At 31.5% G+C, this 20,055-nt stretch overlaps 1 protein-coding gene across 3 annotated transcripts in view; it reads right to left on the bottom strand.

Annotated features, from left to right (window-relative positions):
* Positions 1–20,055, bottom strand: part of LOC117167932 (putative aminopeptidase W07G4.4) — a 75,753-nt gene that overhangs the window by 17,206 nt on the left and 38,492 nt on the right. For all 3 annotated transcript variants that reach the window (XM_033353180.1, XM_033353181.1, XM_033353182.1), the window contains exons 4-8: positions 13,066–13,174; positions 10,088–10,235; positions 7,043–7,395; positions 3,754–4,032; positions 531–770 (exon numbers count right to left, since the gene is read on the bottom strand). In XM_033353180.1, the coding sequence (XP_033209071.1) occupies positions 531–770; positions 3,754–4,032; positions 7,043–7,395; positions 10,088–10,235; positions 13,066–13,174 (1,129 nt within the window). The remainder of the gene's footprint in view (positions 1–530; positions 771–3,753; positions 4,033–7,042; positions 7,396–10,087; positions 10,236–13,065; positions 13,175–20,055) is intronic.

Genomic DNA, 20,055 nt, shown 5'->3' on the forward strand with positions numbered 1-20,055 from the left:
TCTCTATCCCATCCACACACTACTCCTTTCCCCTGCCGAGTGAGTCACGCCTACCCCGAAAGGGAAATGGCTTAATGGTGTAATAATAATAATAATAATTGTAAATTCTTAAATTTTAACAATTTGCGTTTTAAAAATCTTTAAGTTTGAATATTTGCAATTAAACGCACATGAATATTTAATGTATATCATAGAAAATGATACAAACTTGCATGACTTTTTTAGAACTCTTATAACTGTACTCTGAGAACTGTACTCTTAGAACTGTAGCTATAATTAGTTCCTTTTTTAAGGAAGATTCACAATACTGCATCTAATTTTAAATGAGAATTTTGTATTAAAAAAATCTTAAAAGGAAACAGAATTTAAAAAAATGTCAAAATGGACTATAGAAAAAATTCAAGAAACATAAGCGTGTTATACGTGAGCGGAAAAATAGGAGCTTCAATGTGGACAAAGTGAATGAATGATTTTCACGATTATTATAGATATAGCATTAAAAATTATAATATTTTTCTAAATTTCACTACCTTGTCGAGACCAGATGCAATAATGAGAAAAGCTGCTGGACCCTGGTGTCCTCTTTCCAATTGGGAACTTGATTTGCTGACTCCTTGAATAACATCGTCACCCTCAGCGCGACCTTCATGAAATTTGAAATCCTCCCTGCGTAAACGAGAGACTTCGAAGGGATCTCCCATGGCTTCACCAGAAGCTTGGAGCTTCTGTCCGTTGCTGACCTGTCTTGCAACTGCATTATCCATGACCACCTGCATTAAATTAGATTGCCGTTTGCATAAGCCAAGTGGACAAAGCGGAACTTTAGTATTGCGTACAACTACGTAAAATAAATCTTAAAAGTCGTTTATCCTTGAAATCATTTTTTAAATTCACAAAAAAAGATCTATTAAGGAATTTTTCCTATCATCAGAGAATAACAGAAATTCTTAATGTATTTTCAGACTAGATGGAGCTTTGAATTAAAATTTTTTTAATTACATTTTTTCTGAAAAAGATCTTCTTTGCTGCACTGGGAATTGAACCACAGAACTTCCGATTGCCGATCGGGTGCTTTTTCTATTAATCTACTGTAGAGATCCAAAATGATTGGCTGACGAACTTGACCTTTAGTTTAGGACACTAAAAGAGTGTACCAAAGGCCAATGTAATCAAATAATATTTTTAAAAGTTATCGTGCTCACAGACTGACAGACATACAGACAAACACATTCGTAAAAATCTGTTTTTCGAATTCAGGGAGTTTCATAACGTAGACATTTGACAAAAACTAGAGGGGGGAGGGGGTGAAATTTTACACAAATCTAATACATTGTCTGATGAGAATGTTAAAAGTAATGGAAGAATATAAGGATACGATTACTAGTAACAATAAAAGTTCATATCACTTCCTATGGTGCTGAACTGGCAAATTCATGCAGACAGTTTTAGAGAAAGAGCAAATACTCTGAAAGATCAGCAGTTTCTAGACCCGCATATATCCTCATTGTCTGAAGTTTAGTATTTCAAATTTCACGAAAACGATTTCAAAATATTTTTAAAAGCTTTTCCTTCTTTTAAACACGAATTTTGTGCACCATGACTTTCTCAAGAGGGCTTTTTTAACTGCGAGCGTTTTTCTACACTTTTACATTACAATGGCTCTGAAAATGTATACTCAGAAGGAGAAAGTGGCTAGATTGGTCAAAGAAAGGCTTCTCATCATGATCAAAGAAGAAAAGCCTTTTCGTAATTATCTAAAAAAGATAGAGAAGTGAGTTATTAAGTAAGTGCGGTATGTCGGAAAAATAGGAACGGTAAATGCAAGAACATACAATGCCGAAGAGGACGAAAGAACATGCAAAATAAAGTGAGAAAAAACGGGTCATACGTAGTTAGAAATGCAAAGCACATACCGCTGTACTATCGTAAAAGGGATTGTATAAAAATTCTAAAAAATTGATCATTAAATTACAGGATATTCTTGCAAACAAATAAAGAAAATTGTGAATAATAATCGAATCTGTCACTAACACTTTCAGATACAATGATTTATGCAGCGAGCAATATTGATTGCAGGATTCTATATATTGTAGGACGCGTTATTAACTCTAATGCCCTATATATTTATTTGACGAGTTTCGTGGCATTCTGCATTAAATGAAAAATGTTACGGCATAAAAAGTTTTTTCGAGGTCAAAAGTTTTTTCCGACGCTTGTGAAAAATAGTACTTTTCTTTTGTATTTCTTCGTCCACTATTAGCAAGGCTTATTCATCTTACGTATAAAAGGTGCTGAATCTAAATTTGTTGTTAATTTGATTTTCCGATGATTTTTCAATGTTTTTCGGATACCAATATTATACCAAATTGACGCGAGGGGTTGAGTTTACATACAAACAGACATACATACGTACAGACAGACATACATACAGGCACCTTGGTAAAAATCGTTTTTTCTGGCTCAGGAGGTCTCTAAACGTGAAGATTTGATGAAAAACGAAAAGTGCAATTTTACATCAAACTAATACCCGCCCATTATAGGATGAGAATCTTAAAAAAAAGTTAAAACTGAGGGGTGTCGCGTCACGGCAAAAGCATGCAATTCCATCAGAACAGATTATTCAGAAGAGAAAGAACCTTTTAAAATGAATCTGTTATATCATCAGCGAATGGTGCTTTACCGACAGTAGATAACCCTCCAAAACCCATGGAGGCAGAAAATCCACAATATCGATCAAGTTAGGAATTTTCAATAACAGAAAATAATAGATTCATTTAAAATAATTTTTTGCACCATTAATACCTAGCTAGAAATTAGCATTAAATTCTTGAATTAAGGTTCTTATTCTGATCTCTGTAATACCTTAATGAAAAAGCACCTGACTGAGAATCAGAAGTTCTATGGTTCGGTTCCCAGTGACGCGGAAGTGAGAAATTGATTTTTTTTTTCAAAAAAACATAAATTTTAAATTTGAAAATAATATTTTCCATCTAGTCTGATTAAGACGCTAAGCATTTTCTGTTATTGAAGATTCTTAACTTGATCGATATTGGGGGTTTTCTTCCTCCATTTTTTTGGAGGGTTATCTACTGTCGGTAAATTACCATTCGCTGATGATATAACAGATTTAATTAAATTAATTATACTTGCGCCATTAACACCTAGCTAAAACTATGTGTTATTTGCTTGAATTAAGGTTCTTATTCTGATCTCTCCAATACCTTAATGCAAAAGCACCTGACAGTAAAGCAGAAGTTCTGTGTTTCGATTCCCAGCGGAGCGGAAAGGGAAAGTTTTTTTCTGAAGAAAAAGTTTAATTTTAAATTAGAAAGAACCTTCTTAAAAGTCGAATTACTAAAAAAAGAAAGTGCAGTTGAGATTTACTGAAGCTTTAGAGATCTCAATAAGCAAAATTTGTTTAAATTAATTTTTTTTTAGATTTAGATCAACAGAAATCGACTGTTTTTAACACCGTGTAACTCCACAATTAAAAAATAATTGATCCTAATTAACATAATAATTCAAAACATTTTGCCAATAAAATGTGTTTTAAAAAATGGCACTTGAATAGTTATGCCGTGATACTTTTATGGTGTTAATCTTTTTTCTTTGTTTTGACATCTATTGGGTATCAACGAACTAAAAAGGAAGCCTAGAAAAAAGTTCTATTAGATTCTCAGTTTCGAAGGCTATTAATTTTTGCTTGAACCGCAATATTACTGAAGCCCCACTTTTTCTGTTAAAAATACTTACGGAGTATCCTGTACCCGCTGAAAGAACTGCATGGCCAGTAAGTGTAGCGATGGTAAAGATGTGTGGATTTACTGAACAGAGTGCCATTTCTTTAATGTGAAAAAGTGCATCGGCCATTGCCATGCGGCCTTCAGCGTCAGTATTTCCGATTCGAACTCTCACACCTGACTTGGCAGTAATCACTTCGTCTGAAACATAGCAATTTTCGCCGACGCTGTTCCTCACGACGCACAATGCCGCGACGACCTTTATCGTCGGTGGTTGTAACAAGTTTACGACCTAGGCAAAAAAAAAAGGTAAACTGTTAACTCCTTCCTTTTTAATATACTGGCCAAAAAACACGAGTGATATGTCCGCGATTAATAAATGTTTCCACATTTTAAGTACTTAGTAATGTTGCACTGAAAAGGGTGTAATTAGTCGAATGTAAATGAAATAGATTCTATAGTACCTGCAACAAAACCTATAAGAACATTTAATACGTCATTATCAACTGAAAAATGTCGAAAGCCCGTGAAATCCCATTAATTTTGTTTAAATCATTTGACATTATTTCTCATAATTTGTTAAACCTGTTGAAATTACTTGGAAAGCTTAGAGTCCCAATAAAATCTTCTTAAATATTTGGGAATCGCTATAAATCATCTTAAATTTCTAAGCTTGTTTAAAAATCACTTAAAATATCTTGAACTCCCTCGAAATCATTAGAAATATCTTGAAATCTCTTGAATTTTTAAAAATACTTTGGGTTCTCTAGAAGTTCAAGTCGATCACATTTAGCCTTATAACAAAATAGGAGCATATGCACCAAGGGATCAAAATTAAGTATTCGCAGCAAGTACAAATTTTGGGCACGAGCGATGCGAGGGCCCAAAATCGTACGAGTGTGCGAATGTTTTAGTGCTCCCATGGTGCATATACTATTTTTTAATACGAAGGGTGCAAAAACTCGTTATTGGATGCCTATAAAAAGGGAGCAAAGTACATAACCATACATTTGCGCATAGCTCTGTCTTTGTCAATTTGGGCCCTGGGTGTTAAAGATCGTTTCGGTTGTTTTGGAAAATTAGAGCAGATGTAACCTCCGGAAGCTACGACCACAATCGTTCACCAAACGATCGATCCCGACGCAACCGGAAGTAATACGTCATCCGACTCGTCACTTCCCACGACACCAGAAGACAATCGAGTCGAGAAAGCCACTTGACAAAACCGAAAGAGAAGGAAACACAGATTTTAAGAATGGAACTAAAAGACCTGAATGGTCAAAAGATATACTGACTTTAAATTAAATACTAATTAAATGGTCTCGAATAGCACACTTGAGGAAAACTTCAAGAAGAATAAGTTTTGGGTGAAAACCATTTTGTCAACATTGAAACCCAAAGGACACTCAAAAGAAAGACAATAACATCAAAAAATTATTAATACTATGAAATCTCTTAAAATCTTTCAAAATAACTTGAAAACATCAATCTGAAAATTGTTTGTCATAAGGTTTCGAAAAGTCTTGAATTTGATATTTTTCCCTCAAATTTTAAATTGTATACAATAGAAAGCACTTTAAATTCATAACTATTAAATTTAAACACTTTAACTATGAAATAATTATAAACAATTTAAGCTTATGTCTTTTTTTAATCAAATTTGTATTTAAAGTAAGAGATTGGGTAATTTCAATAGTTTTTGCGCAAAACATTTTTTTATTTTTGGGTAAAAATAAAAAGACTTTCATAAAAACGATTGAAATTAACCAATTTTTAACTGCAAATACAGATTTTATTCAGAACAGGAATAGGCCCTAATTATCTAAAAACGATGTTACTCTAATATTCATAGAATAAAATGAGACCATTTAATTTTTAGATTAGGTCCAACTTCTAACGCCCTTAATTTGGAATATTAATTTAAATAAGTTAACCATAAGTTAAAAAGTTGTACGTTATAACAGAATACATTGTTAGACCTTTTGATGGTCTCTCTTACTTTCAGATTTTTTTTCTTTTCTTAACGAGAAAGCTCCTCCTATGATAAAGCGAAATTTGATACCTATGAGATACCAAAGTGCTCCTAAGATACACCCATAGTGAATACACCCATAGTATTTCGCAGCAGTATTATTTTTTCAAACAATATTTTTTTTCCCCGTACATCGTAAAATGTAATTATTTGTCCGGATGCATAATACAGTCGATGAATTTTAAGAGTAATACTTTTTTTAAATTTATTTTTATATTGTTTGAACAAATTTATATTTGTATAATTGTTTTTCTTTAAATCGCGAAAAGTTAATATTTTCTGGAATTTATGACATAAATGACAAATGTGAACAGTAATATTTTATTAATAATAGTTAATTATAGTTACTTAATATTAAGAGTTATATTTTTTGTGAAAAAGAGTTTGTGATTATTCAAGCAATCAATATAACGTACTACTTTTCATAGGAAAACATGACAAAATTTTAGTTTTGTCGAATCTCTTACACTATGTCGCTTATCATTAAGTATTTTTTCATCTCAACACAATATATCTAAAAAAATTACTATCTCAATGATGAACAAAAAATTGTCTAAGAAATTGATTATTGGTTAAAAAATTAGAGTATACTTTCTAAGGTAAGAAAATAGCAAATAATAAGAGACATACTTTAAGGAATTCAAAAAAACTAGAATATACTTCACATTTTCTATGGAAAGGCGCATTTGAGAGATTATTAATGAATTAAATTATTGAAAAATGTCTTTCATAATGAATATACATAGCTCTAAAAATTCATCACCTGTCTCATTAGTTCCAAGAAATAGTAACTTCTCAAGATTTAAAGGGGACAACAATTGTCTAAACAAATAAACCTTGTTATCACGCTACTGCAAGATAAAAAATATTTTGAAAGTCATTTTTCTAGTACGGAGACAAGTGTAAATTAAATAGTTAACAAAAATAAGGTAGAAATATTATTGCTACTCGTTAAAATAAATCTTTAACTGCTTACACTCTCTTGCACTCATAAATATATACTAGGACCGCATTTATATCCGCCGTCCGAGAAGGTAAACATTCACTTATATCCTCCTGGAAGGGGATCTACCAATGCGTGGTACTGCGAAGTGGTGGATGCCAAGCAGATATAGATAAGAGTTATGCAGGGATATAAGCGCGAGAGGATATAAGAGGGAGAGGATATAACCGCGGTTCCAGTATAACTGGCAAGAATTCTTGGCCTTACTGTATATACCCAATTGAGGAAAGAATGAAAGATGCGGTTTTACATGTTTATAATACTTACTTGCATAAATCCTGCAGCGGCGGCTGCCCCGCATTTGTCTCGTGACATTCCAGCCATCTTGCCTCCGTACTTGATATCAGCACCGCCCGTATCATACGTGACGCCTTTTCCAACCAGTAGAAGAGTTTCCAGGATGCAAGTAGGGTTTCGTGGCTCATAAGTTAAAAAGATGATTCTGCCAGCATGTCGTGGTACCACAGATGCAGCTCGATTCACGCAAGAGAACAGGGGATATTCCTGCAGAAGGGTATCTTGATCGCTGATCACCTGAACGGAAACGTTCGATCCGGCGAATAGCTCGATCATATACTCTTCCACCCTCGGTGCTGCCATTCTCTCCGGATCAGCTCCACCTGCAATAAGAAAAATTGCTGGTTCCAAATCGAAACGCGATCTTCCTCGAATCGCCAGAATGCCAATGGGGACCATTCAAAGGATTACGGTCCTCTCAACCTGTGATATTTTCAGCTTTTCAAATATTTCCAATCATTTTTATGGCTTTAAATGTCTAAGAATATCTAGACTCTTAGAGAGACTCCAAAGAAACCTCAACGAGTTCTTGAGCTGCAATAAATGAACTTATTGCAAATGCTGCACTAAAAATCAACCTTTCCTGATTTTAGCAGCTTCTCGTCGATGTTGAGAAACTTTTTTTCGGGATAATTACTCTAGTGGATAAACTCTAGATCATTTTCTTAAAGAAACGTTTTGAGTCAGAATAAAATTTGAAATCTACTTTAAAATTACAATTTTAGAATTACACTGATGAAATTTTAGGTCACCGTCGGCGAAAATGACGCGCTGTACAATTTTACATTAGGACAAAAAAAGTTTGGCTTGAGAATGTAGCATTTATTATTTATTTTTGTATTATTTTTTACTTAACAACACGATTTTTTAGTGTCTTATAACAATTATTAAATGGTCGAATAAATTTGATTAACAAATACAAATTTTCGTCAATTTACAATTGGCGGATTTCATTTTTACAATGCGATAAATATTAAATGACTTGCAAAACTCTTTACCTTATGATACTTAGCCAACTATAATGATTGTTTATTCTATACACAATTTTATTTGCAACAAGACTACTCTTCACTTTTTCAATTTTTTTTATTTTCTATCTTATGTTCCATGAAGCGCCACGTCGAGTTGAGAATTAGGGATAATAAATCGGAAGCACTAAGAAAGGTGGGTCTGGTACGAAATTTTTATAATTATGAAAAAAGTTTTTTTTTTGTAAATAATTTTTTTGTTGCATTTTTCATAATTAATAAAACTTAGGACCAGACCCACCTTTCTGAGTGATTTCGATTTATTATCCTAAATTATCAACTCGATGTGGCGCTTAGTGTGAAAATAAGTTAGCAAATAAAAAAAGTGACGATAAGGTAGGAATCTGGTCACGTGACCTACTTGTCACATGGCCTAAAGTAAGTTTAATAAGCAAATACAGATTTTCGTCGATTGTTTCATTTATAACAAATTTTACTAATAAAATCCGTGGCTTTCTTTACTCTGTACTTGTTTGCTTCGTTTTTTAAAAAGAATTCATTAAAATAAATAACAAATGCGGGTGATTTCTTAAAAAACTACATTCATTTGTTGACAAGAAGTCAAGTTGGGAATTTGTTAATAAAATTATTCCAAAATAAACAATTACTGTTCATTAATAAATCACTATAAGGAAATGATAATTCGTAGTAATTAAAAATTGATTTAGGTAAAAAAACTAAATCTGCTGGTTAGAAATTGAAGAAAATCGGCATTGAATAATAAAACGTATTTAAATAAAGAAAAAACATTCTCGCTTATCAATGTCTCCTGATAAATTATATCTTTTCTGAGTCTTTGGCAGTCGATTTCGTACAAAAACTACACTCATTTTTGGAAATAAAGCAAGTTGTTAAGTTTTTTTTATAAAACTGTTTATAAAATAAACCATTAATATTGCTTGATAAAGTATTAAAAGTGGACATTTTTCCAAGTACACTCAACTACTGATATATGAACCCCCGGTTCACGATATTCCTAGAATTGATGGCCGTCGCAGTTTCGCGACGAGAGGAGCTCGGGGCCGAAAGAGAGGCCGAAAGAGGCGATGCGTTAGTTGCATCAGTTTGCGCCACGCGTCCAAATTGAACATAAATAATTCATGCGGCTCTGCCTGTTTACGTTTGGATTTTCGCGATTCATGATCAAGGCCACTGTAAGCCTTTTCCGAAACCGTTCTTATATCCGGAGCTAAGTGCAATTTAAAATTCATTCTTGAAGTAGCACTTTTACTTATTAAATTTTAATTATAAAAATGAACAAATCTTTTTAAATGTTGTAACCTGCTGCATGTCATTTATAACAAGTGTCGACTGATTTCCTAATTTTGTTCATAAATATAAGTAATTCAAAAATATGAGTTAAAAGTAACTTCAAATGTTTTTAAATCGGGCCTCACAAATCTATTGACAATTTAGTTGTCTCTCTTTTAAAAACAAAATTGCTTAAATTGGATCAAAATTTAAAGTCTACACTAATTTGTCAGGAAAAACTTTTTTGTATCACTATGTGGTGGGGGAAATTGCCTATAGCAGCGATAAAAATGTTTAAAGAAAGCTTAAATTATAATTAAATTGAAAAGAGGTTACTTTTTATCTCTTTAATATTGGAAAAGGAGAGAAAGTCGTGATTCCGGCGTGACGATTCGCAGATACAATTACGTGAGAGTTTTAGATTGATCAGAGGATTTTGTGGGTACGAACGAGAGAGCTCAGAAAGAAAGAAAGAAGAAAAGAAAGTATATTGAAAAGTAGTTGTAGTGCAAACAATTAAGAAAGGAGTATTAAAGATTTTACTTTGAGGTGGCAGAGGATTTAAGAGGCCTCAAGCAATTTTTCCTCTTGAAAAGCAGAAAATTCAAGATACGGGATCCTCTGGGTTGGGGAAACTTTACCGAAGTCTGTTATCCGTCGATTTCAGGTGCTGAGAAACTTGTCCACTTTTCGGAACATTGAACTTTCTTTCCTTATCCTCAGGGAAACGACTTACCGATGTCCCTTGCGACGTATCTGCCGCTTTCTAAGGCAGCCGCGAGCTTCACGATCCCCTGAAGCTTCTTACTGCAGATTGGACTCCACACACCTAACTCACATGCTTTATAGCACCGGTCAGGTGATATCTCTCGGATTTCAAGAGGCTAAAATATAAAAATAATTAATAGTTACGAGAAAAATTTAAAAAAAGGCCCCTCTTCGTTCTGAAAGGGGACGAAAGTTTTATATTAAAAGACATTTTAAAGTCAAAATTGAGTCTCAATAATCGCTGAATCCCTTTGATTACTTGTTTGAATCCGTACTTATGAAAAACATTTGGAAAAACAGGATTAAAGGCGAATAACAATTATTGCACTGAATATTTCATATTAAGGGCCGTTTAATATTTTAGAGATAAATGGTTGGAGCACATAACTAGATAACCAACATTTGTGCCGAAAATTAGTACTTTGCAAAAAATTCTTAAAAAATCAAATTAATATTGTGTTAAAATGATTTATATCAAATAGCAATCTAATTATAGTAATACAAAGATTATTAATTCAAAAGCGGATAACTGACTCTCGGTGTTTGTCTTCACCTTCTCCTTTTTATTTAGTTGACTAACAACCTTTTAACTTTTGTTAAAGCCTTTTTCTAGCCATATTCCACTTCCTAAGCCTAATTTTTATATACAGTAAAATGATAAAATACTCATTTTAAAAAAACCTTGAATAAAACCACTTGCCACTTTTTCTGTACCAAGCTGTCAATTAAACTCAAACCTAAAATTTTAAATATGAATTTTCTACAAAAAATCAAATTTTACATGGTTTTTCATCTTACTTTTTACCTTGCAAGAAGAAACAATATTTGTTAAAATTATTATCGTTTACTTTAAAAAAACATGGACCTTTCTTCTTTCGTAGGAAACAATTCCTCGATTGCTCCGAAATCTCAACTTTTGATTAAAAATAATTTGTAAAGATTAAACAGAATCATAAAAAACTATCCTTGTTTCTCGTAATTCAGAGTACTAGAAATGTATATAAAAAACGCTATATAGACATTTCGAACAGTGTATTTTAGTATAACACTCAAAAATAATATTTTTTACAATTTTCACATCAAACATTTTCTTTTAAAGTAGGTATTTTTTAATTATGGATGCTCAAAATTTCTTTCATTTCACTTTATTATTCCTAAAGCACGTTGTTCAAAATCTTAAATTAAGCTATTTCTGGGATTTTATCACATTATGAAATTGTATTTTTGAGAAAAAAAGCTTGAAGGATTTTATACATATTTTCTCAAAAATCTCAAAAATAACGAGCGATAGATAAAAGTGTTAACAGACATTTTGCTACATTTTTTGTAAAAGAATAATTTTTGATTCTTTTGAATTTTTCGTATTTTGTGTCGTTTCGGCAAGAAACTTAGATTTTCGTTTTTTATACAAAAAATTCTTTCTTCTATCTAAAACGTGGGTATAGGGCAAAATATCATGGAACATACTTGGGTGGCTGATCAATCTCTCTAGTATTTACCCGAAAAGAAAATGCAAAAAATCATATTTTTGGGAACGAAAATCTTCCGTGAAATCGGTAGGATATGTGTCACCGTATTTCTTTAGAAAACAACACATTTGAATAGCAAATTATTCCGTGACTTGAGAGCCTGATTTGAAATGAATTTGGTCAATAAACTTCAATCTTTGCCAGAATCGAAAAATAATGTTTAAAGTTGGTTCGCAACCATTTTTCCGGAAAATATTGAGTCTATGGAGTTTTCTTTAAATTTTTGTTTTGCTATTTAAAAAAATGATACAAAATTTATTTGCATCGGTTTATTTGAGACATCGCTTTAATTTACTAGACCATTTTTCCCTATATCACAAAATAAGTAAGTCTAAAATATTGCAGCGCACAAAAGTGTATGTGGAAGTTTTCATTACTTAATCTTTACTTCACTTATTTGATTTTAAAATACAATTGAGAAATAAAATTTAACTTTAGCCTACGTAAAAATAGGATAACAAATTCAAAATTAGAATTTTCTCTTCTAGGTTACGTTGTATTCTTTTAGGCCAAACTTTACGAGAATGTAGTAGGAAAAATAAGTCGATCTTGTGCAGAATGATTAAATTAAACGAATTTCGTGCCATACTACCATGGTCGGCGCAAAAATGTACAAACGAAACATGGGTTAGTGTATTGCTGGCAAGTGGCCACAAATTAATTTACAACACTTTATAATCCTGGAGTTCATAGCATAGATGGCCACACATGAACTTACTTGATAGAAACTTCAGATTAAACTTAATTACTTTAACTGAATGACTTTCTTAAATCGTTTCAACCATCATAATACAAGTCCTAAATTGATATGAAATCTTTTCGAAACGTTTGCTAATGTAACTCCAGAAATCGCACAGAAGCTTTAGTTTCGAAAAGAATTCGAGAATAGTTCGCGAGTAAGTCGCAAAATTCATATCCAAGGCCAGAAGTGTCTGCAGTTTAAGGAATATTTTTGAGCAAGGTTATTTGCGCTCAAGATGGATATCATGGAAGCGTTCGGATTACGCGGTTGAGGAATTCCGAGGGCGTCTTCCGGTATTCGGAAAGCGATGCCTCGCATTTCGTGTCCTCGGTTCTGCCCCCCCCCCCTTGCTCCAGCAAGCAAAAGAAGGAATGACTACGGCTGGTGGCGATGCAAGGACCTAGAGTATTTCGTTAATTAGGTCGCCGGCAGCTACCAGGATTCAGGAACGCAAGCTATTCGTTAGTCTGGGCTGGGGTAGTCGTTTTCAGCATCTACACCGAAACCCGTCCCCTTTTACCCCACAGGCACATTTTCACCCCTTTCACCCTTTCTCGTGCTTTACTATAGCTTGGGGTTGCGCGACTTAGGCTTACAAAGTTGTATGTTACAGTTTACACGGAGCAAGTATCTATATTCAAGATTCGTAGTTGGCGAAGATTGCCAAACACTTACCACATATAAGCCCTCCAGGGCACCCAGTAACGTCACAAGTTCAACATTTTCGAATCGAACATCCGGAAGAAGGACTAACAACGGACATCTCACTCCTGCCTTTAGCGCTCTAAAGATAATTAAAAAAACCAATTTCATTAGATAAAAGAAAGCCGTGATTTATATAATAATCAATAATATCACAAAATATCCATAAATAAAACTATATTCAGCTAATAATATTGCATTGCCAATTAACTATACCTACAAATATAAAATAAGACTGCTATGATCCGAATTGAAAAATGGTACAGTTTGATCACTTAAAAAAAATTAAAAGACATGGTTTTTCTTTCCAGGCAAATTTTTTACAGATTAATCTGGAAAAGGACTTGGTAAATAAGAAATGTACCTTAAAAATATTCAGCTTGTAATGATTCTCCATTTCTTTGAATTGCTTGGAATGTTTTTAAACTTTTTCAACTCCTTCCGAACTCTTTTAATTTCCTTGAAATCTTCTTCATTCCTCTGCGTTTTCAAATATATCTGGTTTCATTTAAATTCTCAAAATTCCTTAAATTCGTGGAATTTTCCGAATTCTGTTAACTCCATTAATTCTAAGTATTTTAAAATAATGCTAAAAATTCCCAAGAATTTAAAAGAGTTGAAGAAATTCTATAAATTCAGGAAATTCGAAGATTTCAGAAGACAGAAAGAAATTCAGGATATTTAGAAAATTTAGAAAATTAAGAATTTTCAAGGATTTCAGGGAATTCAGAGAAATCTGAAATTTTAGAAAATGCAAGAAATAAAAAATTTATCAGAAATTCGGGGAATCTGCCAAATTTTCATTGCTCTAAACACAAAACGCTTTACATTTTATGCTCTACCATTTTTTAGCTATTAAAATGATAAATATTTCAATATCAAACGCCCTAAATTAAAAAATATACCATTTCTAAGTAGCTAAAGTAATTCATTTCTAGAAATTAAAAAAAAAATTTATTCCGGAAGTCTAAGTTTATGATAAAGTACAATTTCAAGTACTCCTAATTTGGTTCTTTAATTTCTAGGACTTTGAATTGGGATTTAATCTTTTTTTTTTAAGGTTTTAATTTCAAAATGTTTAATAAAAAGCGTTTATTCAACCAATTGTGGACATTTCAGGTTGAAACTGAATATTTAGCTAATCATTCGTTTTAAGTTTTTTTTTCAATATAAAATTTAATTTTCCTCAAACGACACAATTTTGAAAGATTTAAAAACTAAACTATTCTGAATTCGTAGAGTTCCATGAAGTCCTTGAATATTCTGAAATCCTGAAGTTCCCATATATTTCTTATTTCTCGGAATTCTTTCAATGCCTACATTTTCATCAATTTATTGAATTACTTTAACAATCTAATATCCCTGAAATTCTCTGAATTCCTTGAATATCTTGAATTCCGTGAATTCTTTAAATTTCTCATATTCCTCAATTTCTCTAAATACTCAGAAATTCCCGAAATTCTCTGAATTTTATAAAACTCTTTTTTAATATTGTGAATTCCTTTTATTCCTCGAATATTCTCAATTTATGAAATATCTGGTAATATTTGATTTCTCTGAATTCGCTAAAAACTTGCATGTTCGGAATGCCTTGAATTCCTGTAATACTCTTAATCCAGAAATCCTTTGAATTTCGTTAACTCCCCGAAGTGAGAATATTGAGGGAAGTCAAAAAATTCTGCATATTTCATAAATAACTTGAATATTATGAAGTCTTTTAAATCCCTGAGTTCGATCTGTTTATATGAATTTCTTTTATATTCTGAATTTTCTGAAATTTCTGCTCACTACAAATCCTTCTACATTTTTTGCATTTTTGGAAGTCCTTAAAATTTAGGAAATTTTTACATTTAAAGAAAGTCTACGAATTCCCGGAATTATAAGAATTATAAGAATTCAGATAATTTATAGAATTCCGCCAATTCCAAGTATTTCAAAATAATGAAAGGAATTGAGAAATTTAGATGAATTAAAAGAATTGAAATGATTTAGAGAATTTATATGAATTGAGATATATCAGAGAATTCAGAGGAATTCAGAAGATTTCAAAGAAGTTAAAAGAATTCGAAAGAATTTGAAGGGATTTCAAAGTATTCCGAGCAATTCAAAAAATTTCAAAAAATATATATAATTTAAAGAATCGAAAAATAATCAAAGGAATAAAACATTTAAAATCACTAATTAAATACAGATATATATGTTTAAAATTTAACTGTTGCAGTCTATAATAGATCTAAATTGATATTTCCACAATTGAAAAATATCTAAAAAGTATTATGAAATTAATATTTTTCAGATAGTTTTACAATTCTCCAAACTTTTTTTCATATTACTCTATAAAAAATTAACAAATTTTGCATGAAAAATAAAATCATGCTTTTCAAATTAAGTTTTTGTACAATATAAAATTGGGATCATAGTAATCTTGTTCTAAATCTGTATATTATTAATTGGCAATAAACGTTCCCAAAAGCTGCAGCACATGTATAGTTGCTAGTTAATAATAATATTCAACAATTGTCCCTAAAATCAAGATAAGAACGTCTCTACATTATGTTCGCAGTTAATATAATAGGTACAATTACACGTTATGTTTGCCGCATGAAGATTGTTCGCAGAGAGGCTTTCATTCTTTTACTTCTGTTCTTTTTAAATTTCAAGCACATACAAGATTACCGCAGTACCTTTAATTTTCATGACCTTGACGAGTTATTTTAATTTCAGGGGGGGGGGGGCTTTTGAATTTTAGAATATTTTTAAGCGTAATAAACGTGACAGATATTTCCCGCCAATCCTCAGGGGCGTGGTTTCACTAAGCGGGCGCTTTTAGTGAGGACCTCGGTCCCGAACACTAAGCGCTTTGTAAGGGTGTACTGTTGTCGAAAAGTAATCACTGACAAGTCAATATAAAAACATTAAATATACAATGTGTCGTTGATGCAATATGTCCTACGTCTATATTTTCTATAATTACAACTGAATATTTTTCAGGCCGCTTTTTCTATCTTTTCAAGCGTGGAAGCATGCATTGGATTTAGTATTTGATTTATTTTAATTTTTTTTATATATATTTATATTTATTTTTTATCATTTTATTTGGTATTTTGTTTAGTTTATCTTGGAAGAAAATCTTTTCATAAAAAATTAGCATGTCACAATGACGTTCTTCTGATGAAAAATTGATAGTACAAATAAATCCAGCATTTCGACATAATAATTTGATTCATAAATTTAATTTAAATGTGCAAAATGATATTTAACCTGCATTCAAACATTTCACTTTAATTTCAGAATTATATACTGACCGAGATAGTGACCTCAGCCCGTCCAAGTAACGCTTCTAATCCTGCTAATCCGTTCCTCGAAGAGTCTTTGCCGGGATATGGCTCACGAACTACCAGAAGGAGATTTGCCCAACTTGACTACACCGATCTTGGATGACCAGCCCCTACAATCCTAGATATCCACCCTCATAGAGCAGAGGGGACATTACTTTTAAATGACAAAGAACGCGAACACTACAAAAGCTAGTCATAATTGGTTTTAATCCTTTTTGGGAATTGCTCCCAGATTCATAAACTACAAAATAAATAAGTGTCAGATGAGTATACAGAAGATCTTTTTTTCTTGAAATACTTTACAGGCTGCGTAAACATTAAGGCATGATTACACATTATTCGACAATGTTTTCTTTCCTTAATCTACTTTTTCATATATATTTTGCTCTTAAAATATACGAAAATTATACTTCCGAAATTCTTTTTTTACCATTCTATCCTTGACAAGATATGGTGTAATTGAAAGAATAAAATGTTAAATATTCTGAGTAATAATTCTGAATTATATTAAATTCAAAATAATTCTATACCTGCTTTTAAAGAAATTTTCTTTTGGCTTGATGGCACTCCTATCCTTTTTCTGTACATGAAAACCTTTCCAACGAAATGTTTTATAATAATTGCAATAAAAAACACTAAATATCATTTTTAATTAATGAAAAATATCAATTAGGAAAACATTTTATATAAATGTTTTAAAAATATTGCAACACACCTCTATCCAAAACCATTAGAAGCAAAAATAAAATGTTTGTCGCTAAAATCATGATTTAGTATAAAGATGTGGAATTGTGATTTCAATAACTCAATAACAATAAAAGCTCTGCATTTTCCTGAATAATGAATATGCACATTTAATATTTAGACTCATAAAGCATACACTTGCGTGATACTAGCGACTGTACATCGAACATAAACATAAATATCTGAATGATTCACCCTGACATGAATATTTATCAAAACACATTTCCGTAATTCAATAAAAGCTGTCCTTTTGTTCCTAACACACTAAATTTTAAAAAGATTTTGTATCCTAAAGTTAAATAAAAGTGCTTCACATGACATAAGTCGCACTTTACAAAACTATTTATAAAATCTTTAAATTCAATTTTAAGATCCTATAAATATATCAATATAATTTTAAACATTTGATATTTAATGAAAAAACTAGAAACAGCATTGGTATAAATATTTAAATGAATACATGAATATATAGCATATAATAAAGAAGTTTTTATAAAGTGTCATGGACATGAAAAGCGATAGCTCGTACGTTTCCTGGCAATCGAGAAACCTATTTGTACAAGTCCACCTACCAATTCTTCTGGTACCATTTATTGTCATTTACAGCTATTTTTTGTAAGTAAAATAAATGGTACTGATATGATTTTTTACCACTGGGGATTGTTCTGTCAATAGGATTCCCGCCTAAGGACTGTATGAGGTTTATTGGACCTTTTATCTTCTTTTGAGTCTATACCAAAGCTTTTGAAGGATATTTATTTATTTCCGGAACACTCTGTAAGCTAGGGATTTATTTTAGCCTCGAGAAAGGGGAATCACAAGGCTTTACGATCTTCGCCGTTACGCTATGCAATACATACAGGCAATTTAATCCACTTATAACAGGGGTTATGCCATTCTGAGAACAACACCTTCACTATATTGTGGCCTTAAAAGATCTCTTCGTCTCGCAATAGCTTGAATACTAATTAAAAACTTTAATTGTACATTTATTTACATAATTATAAAATATTTTGTATTCATTATTTTCAATCCTATTCACAATTTTCATATTTAAAAAAATTCAAAAAAGTTTAAGGATCTTCATGTAATTTAAAAATATGTTTAAGTATTAAAACAGATTTTCAGGACTTATTTGATTAAAAAATTTTTAAGTTAATAATTGAATTTCAAAAGATTTTATAATATATAAAGAGTACAAAATATTTTAAAAGAATTTAAGAGATTTTAAGTAATTTTGAAGAATTTTTAAGGAATTTCAGTAGAATTTAAATGAGTTTTAAGAATTCAAAGTAATTTCACAATATAAATAATGTTCTTGAATTCTTTAAAGTCTGTTAAATCTCTTAAAATCGTTATAAATTTTTAGAAATCATTTAAAATCGATTAGATTTCTTAAAATAAATATTGATTTCTCTAAAATCTTTCAAAATATCTTGAAATATTTTTTAATTTATTTAAAATCTTCTTTAATTACATAAAATATCCAATAATAATTTGTAATATTTCTAAAATTATTATAATGTAAATATATTATTATAAGCTTCACAACATTTTTTATAGAATGGGTTGCAAAAATTTGCAGACGGTCCTGCACAGCTGTAGGACATATTTCAGATTTTTTTCTTTATACTCGAAGCTAGGTTATCCGCGAGTCTTTGGGCGTTAGGAATGCAAAATATTTAAGGGTTCGAACCCGCGACAAATAAAAATTTTCATAGCGTGCGATTATAAAAAGTGTAGTGATTGTGTAATACAAAATAATTTTGTACTCCAACATGTAAACAAATATTAAAGTATAAAGTAATAATGCAAAAGATTAAATTTTTTTCGGCGAAAAATTGGTTTCAAAACTTCTTCGATATAGACTATATTTTAGCTACAAGTTTAGATTTTATAGAACTATTTTACGTTTTTCGTATACCCTGCCTTTCAATTGAGGTTACGTCAAGCCGGCCTTTGAATTGTATGGAACTTTGTAACCCAATTCGTGAAAATATTTCAACGCAATGTAAAACAAAGACGATTTATATTTTTTTGTGTATGTTTAAAAAATAATTTTCAACGAAATTATGGGAGATGCAGCTGAGAGCCATGGGTATGGTTGATTTACCCCAACCAAATTCTGTGTGACGCAGCTATCCTTTGTTTAGAAATATCTATTAGAACATATGACTGAAGCAGTAATATTGCTTCAATAATTATGGTAGGGGTAAAATACGCAAACCGTATCGCTGTAGCTGAGCGAGATGAAAAAAATTACTATTGGTGAAATCGTTAAATGGGAAACATCGACAATTTAAACATACAAACTTATGAAAGGGAAAAATTTTTAATTCAGAGTTCAACCTGAATACTCAGAACTCGAAAATGGTAAGCATCATAAAAAAATCAATTAATTAGGTCTCAATTTCAGATACATTGAAACTGTACTATAGCGCCGATTTTGAGGCTGACGGTGGGTGGGAACTAACTCACTATAGACCGCGCCGCTTTTGTTTGCTCACACCTATGTGCTCGCCTGAGTGACAAGCGCAGACCCCGCTCACCCCGAGCAGCTCCTGTTACACCTACCTGTGGCACGGCCTAGAATCTCGGAAGGGCTATAGAAGGGAGGGCTATTAAAGGGTTTCACTTCAGAACCCATTAAAGAACTAAATGTTTAACTTTTCAATTTAACATCGTTTACTTTTTAACATTTCATTTAGAATTATTAGACATTCTTACAAAATTAAAGTCCAATATGTTTCAATTTTACAATGTTCATTTTTTTTAAAATTCAGGTAAAAGTTGGATACTTTTAAGATATTAAACTGAGAATAAAAAATCAAATAATAGAATGCAATTCAAGATCGCTGATTCTCATTATAAAAATTGTACA

Source organism: Belonocnema kinseyi, chromosome 2 (assembly GCF_010883055.1).
Source record: "Belonocnema kinseyi isolate 2016_QV_RU_SX_M_011 chromosome 2, B_treatae_v1, whole genome shotgun sequence".
Classification (NCBI taxonomy): Eukaryota; Metazoa; Arthropoda; class Insecta; order Hymenoptera; family Cynipidae; genus Belonocnema; species Belonocnema kinseyi.